The sequence below is a fragment of the Trachymyrmex septentrionalis genome, unplaced genomic scaffold (assembly GCF_001594115.1).
Source record: "Trachymyrmex septentrionalis isolate Tsep2-gDNA-1 unplaced genomic scaffold, Tsep1.0 scaffold44, whole genome shotgun sequence".
Classification (NCBI taxonomy): Eukaryota; Metazoa; Arthropoda; class Insecta; order Hymenoptera; family Formicidae; genus Trachymyrmex; species Trachymyrmex septentrionalis.
The window spans coordinates 605,987-611,002 of NW_017305611.1; the positions used below are offsets into that span (position 1 = coordinate 605,987).

General features: G+C 31.8%; 1 protein-coding gene across 1 annotated transcript in view; it reads right to left on the reverse strand.

The window, feature by feature from the left end:
* Positions 1-894: 894 nt before the first annotated feature.
* LOC108751309 overlaps positions 895-5,016 on the reverse strand; it is a 14,221-nt gene continuing 10,099 nt past the window's right edge. The window contains exons 7-9 of the mRNA XM_018491412.1: positions 2,532-4,491; positions 2,255-2,450; positions 895-1,102 (exon numbers count right to left, since the gene is read on the reverse strand). Coding sequence (XP_018346914.1) covers positions 895-1,102; positions 2,255-2,450; positions 2,532-4,491 — 2,364 coding nt within the window. The remainder of the gene's footprint in view (positions 1,103-2,254; positions 2,451-2,531; positions 4,492-5,016) is intronic.

The window sequence follows — 5,016 nt, forward strand, 5'->3', positions numbered from 1 at the left end:
AATTAATTGAAAATTTCATATTTTTATAAAGATTTGTACTATTCAATAATGAAACCTTTTGGATTATTTCTTATTTAAAAGAATATATTACATATAAATCGTTTATATTAACCCTAATTGATCACTGGGGATCACTGTGATCCCACCAAAAGTTTGGCCTAAATTTTTACCAATGTAAATTTTGAAATAACGCCTGACGTTCCATCTACCAATAGTTTGAGTCTCTAACTACATTACCATGCGGTTGGCATGACGTAAAACACGTTAGGCGCTCCGCATAATAAAAGGAACAGGAAACAGAGAATCAGAATTTCAACCTATCAGAAACTGCATTCCATAATACATGATTTCTAATAGATTGAAATTCTTATTCTCTGTTTTCAATTCTTTGTTCTATTATTGTTTTCAACAATCGAGCGAAGTAGACGTATCATATTGCTCACCTCAAATCACCTCAATCAATCTTCAAAATAAATACTTTTTTTGAAACGCGTGCTATTGCAACAACTTTTTTATCAAAGTGCAGCATCTGAAGACTTTATCCCTAAAATTTTACGCAAAAATATTAAAAAATAAAAAAGTTATTTCTTTAATAAAAAAAAAAGTCACTTTTCACGTAGACTTTCATTCGTGAATTTTTTTGACTATTTAAAAATTATTAATTCAGCAAAAAACCAATGCGAATACATATTTTAAAGTTCAAAGAATGTCCGTAATTTTTTTTATCCTATATCTATGAAAATAAAGCTGTGACAGCTATTTAAACGTGCTGAAATCATGTTGACCCGTGTGATCATTACGTAATTTTCACGAAATGTGATCATCGAGGGTTAAATATAAATCATTTATGTGCATTCAGATATTATTTTAAATCCATTAAAAGGTTTAGATGGTTCAAAATATTACATTCATTTTGATGATATTCACCCACAAAATACGTAGAACAGAATCATCCAAAAACTCATTCTTCTTAAAAGCATTGTCTATTTGATCTCGCGAAACTATCTTCAATTTATGCAATAATGCCAACGCGGTTTGCAATGAGATCAAATGAATAGAAAGAATGTGTTTCTCAGAATCACGAGGAACATTTAGAGGATATCTAAAATGATAAAAGTATATTTCTACATTAAAAATGTGTATGTGTATGTGTGTGTGAAATCGTAATATCATAACAAAATACAATGAAGATGTATAAATTATATATACAAGATAGGGAAAAAAATGTCAATGTCCCTAATAACTTGAAAAATATAAGTTTTATAGAAAAATGTTTCAGACAACAAAAGTTGTAGGACTTAAACAGATCTATTTACCGATTTTGTCAATTTGATCTTGAGTATCATCAACAAAGTCAAATAAAGATTGATTTTTTTAATGGATAGAACATCCTATTTTTGATGCCAGAATCTAATAGCTAATGTCAAGAGCTTTTCAAAACTGTAATAAAGTTCTTTTTCATTAAATACTTTCCGAATTTATAAGTACCGCCGGTACTGTAACTTTCATTTTTGTGTAAAAATTAATGTTTAATGTAAAAATGAAAATAAGAGGAATAATCTCCAATGGCCTTGATCTTGACAAATGTTCTCCAGAACATGATCCCGAACAAAAAGTTTTAGCCGTTGGTCGGACACCTTGCGTAATGCTAATGCCGGCGGTACTATAATTTTCAAGTCTTATAACTCGAAAAGTACTTAATATAAAATAACTTTATTAGTGTTTTGAAAAGCTCTTGACACCAGCTATTAGATTCTGACATCAAAAATAGAGTCTTCTATTAAAACAAAATCAATATGACCTTGACTTGACTTTGGCGATGCCACCTAAGGTCAAACTGATAAGATCAGTAAATAGATCTTTTAAACCTTATCACTTTTGTCCGAATCATTTTTCTATAAAACTTATATTTTTCGAATTATTCAGGGGTGCCGACCTTTTTTCCCCACTCTGTATGTAATTATATACATTTAAAAAATATATATATGTAACAAAATAGGAATATTTTATTGTAAATATTTTGTAAATACTACGTGAGAAATTGTGGAAATTATAAATGCCTTTTGAGTCTTTATGAGAAATCTTTTTGATTTCGATCATCATCTCATGTATGCTACGGTTTTAGGTACAAGAAATTATATTGAAAATGAGATGATGCGTGAAGGAGTATGACAAATACAACTCATATCGGGAACCCATATTTTAATATAAGATTAAAGATAGTAATTACAAGTATTAAAATATTCAAATTTACCTGTCTAGTTGTAAAAATTGTGATGGATACTGAGATCTTAGGATTTCTTTGAAAGTCATTTTTAAATTCAACATCTCTAGCTTGGTCAACAAATGAGAGAGCAACTTGAAACTCGTAAAGACTTCTACAAACTCATTTGTCAATATCCAACCGTCCTGTTCGAAATGAAATATAAATGTTACGCCTTCAACTGAATCTACAAAAAAAATGTTAGTGGTTAATTTCATATCGAAAGATAAATATAGTTCAATTAGCTAAATATTTAATAAAATCATACCAATTTTCTGAAATAGAAAAGGGTTAAAAGCCACATTCCTGTTTTGCACAGATCCTTTCTCATTGTTGTGCCAGGAATTCGCGTAAATATCCATTGATCCCTCTTTGTCATAACCGTCGTTAACTTTAAAAATATTACTCGAATTGGTTACTTCATTCTTTCGAGATACTGATTTTCTATCATTATCACAGTTCCAATCTTGGTGAGCTAAAGTAATCGGTGTATTCTCGCTGTGATTCAATAAAGGAATGCTGCTTTGGTACTTCGAATTAGTCCAATCTGGAATCTCGAATTGATTCCAAGACTGCGATACTGTTTGCAAATTGTCCGCGTTACTGTTTTGATGGCAATAAATCACTTCGCCATTTGTCGACTGTGAACCTTGCATGAAATATGTCGATAGTCGAGTAACATAGTTCTCGTCACTGTGCGAATTATCTCTTTTATTATTTATTATATTGTTATTTACAGTGTGCTGTGTATGCAAAGAAGCAATATTTTTTGCAGACTGCGAAACCTGAGATGCAAGTTTTTTATTGCTTTGTTCTAATTTAAGAAATTGAGCGTTTTGAACATTATCAAAATTGCTACTACATGCATTCTGCCTTACATTTGTATTTACATTTACATCTGTTTGCTTCTTCTGTGTATTATACATTACAGGATCGGATTCATAAACGATTTTCGGAGTGTAACTTTCATTGACATGTCCCAGGTTGCTGACAGACGTAAAGCCATTGTTCTTCGCATGAATATCCGCAGTTTCTGTATTTAAAACATTGCTTTGTAAATTTTTAGTCGAGAGACACAAGATACCTATATCGTAGTTATTAACTGTTCGCTCAGTCTGAATTTCTGGTACTTGTGTTCCGGAAACATCAGTCATGGAAAATTTGAAAGGATTTGTATCTTTGAACATAGCGGGAAACTGGGTGTTCATATTATTTACTTCTGAGCAACTATTGCAGAAATTAGTATTCGTTGACACCGCAGGAGATACCGGCGTCAAGGGAACGTTTTCGCTATCCTGATTGGCTTCTGGAAGAAAAGTATTGGTTGGTAGTATATGATTAGTGAACATTGAAGGTGTGGGACTTGATGTTGATGGAGGTATTTGCATACTGCAAGGTATTTGCGGACTGAGTTCGTCAGATTGACTCCAGTTGCCAATTTTAAAAGAGAAACTGTCTGAACCGAAAGGAAATGTAGTGTTATTCTGTAGTCTATCATCGACGTTTATGCCAAACGGATTAGACATCGAGGAAATATTTACATTAGGCTCCTGATTCGCAGCAGTTTCATTGTTTAAATTATACGATACTTTCTGTGCCGAATCAACATCGTTCAATGTTGTTCTGCTTGTAAGATTAGGTGCTGTCGGAGTTTTCATGACAGTGGAACGATCATCTTTTTGTTCTAATAAAATCTTCTTAACAATCTTCAAAATCTTATTTAACTGAATCTGATCCTTCAATGAGAGTGATAAACATTTTAGCATTTCACAAAGAATTTCATTCACCCCAGTATGCAATTTTTTATTCTCATTCCAGATTGTTATGTATAACTGTTCGACATCACTAGGAATGAATTGTTCATCAGTTAGAAATGGATTCGTTGTTGCCTGTGCATCGCTAAAGATTGACGCCTTCGTGTTCGATGCGTTTGATGGGTTTGCAAAGGAATAGCCGTTTTGAAAACTCTTTGTCGAGGCATTAGACGGAATACGTTGTTCATCGAGAGATTGAAAACCTGGCGGTGGTCTCACTAGCTGTTGTTGATATTGACTATCGTAATGTGTCAGTCCGGATGAGACTAAAGGTACTTCGTATTTTTCCTCTGTCGATGTGGCTTTGTAGCAATTCTCGGGCATCAGGCTCTCCTCCGCAAAGCAATACGACGGTTTTTGGTTCATATTGTTTACCACATATTTCATTAAGCTCGCCATGTCAACGGCATCACCCTAAGTGATGAAAGTAAAAGGGAAAAGATCAGATAAAGTGATACATTTGATGAAATCATGATAAAATTTTCAATTTTAGAAAGTAAACAATCAAATGAAATTTAAAATTTCAGAAAGCAAATGTTTGAATTTTAGATTTTCACAAGTAAATGCTCGAATATCGATAAATTTTTAAACAAACTCGAAGTAACGATTGGATTAGCCAACCTAAAGAATTCGGGAAAAATTATCACTTTATGAGATCGTTACAATACCATGCCTATAATAAACTGCACACACATACTTTTGCACATTCATATTTCTTTATTACAATGTGGTATTAAGTAACAACCACAATTACAAATACAAATAACACCACATAAGGTTCTAATTTTTCCCAGAATCATAAATTAATATCCTAATATATATATTACATAAACGCAAAATGATTACAGAGATAAACACATATTACGTGTAGTTCAATTTCATAATTTAATTGTATAATTATTAATAATAATATATTAAAAATTATATTAGAATTATATT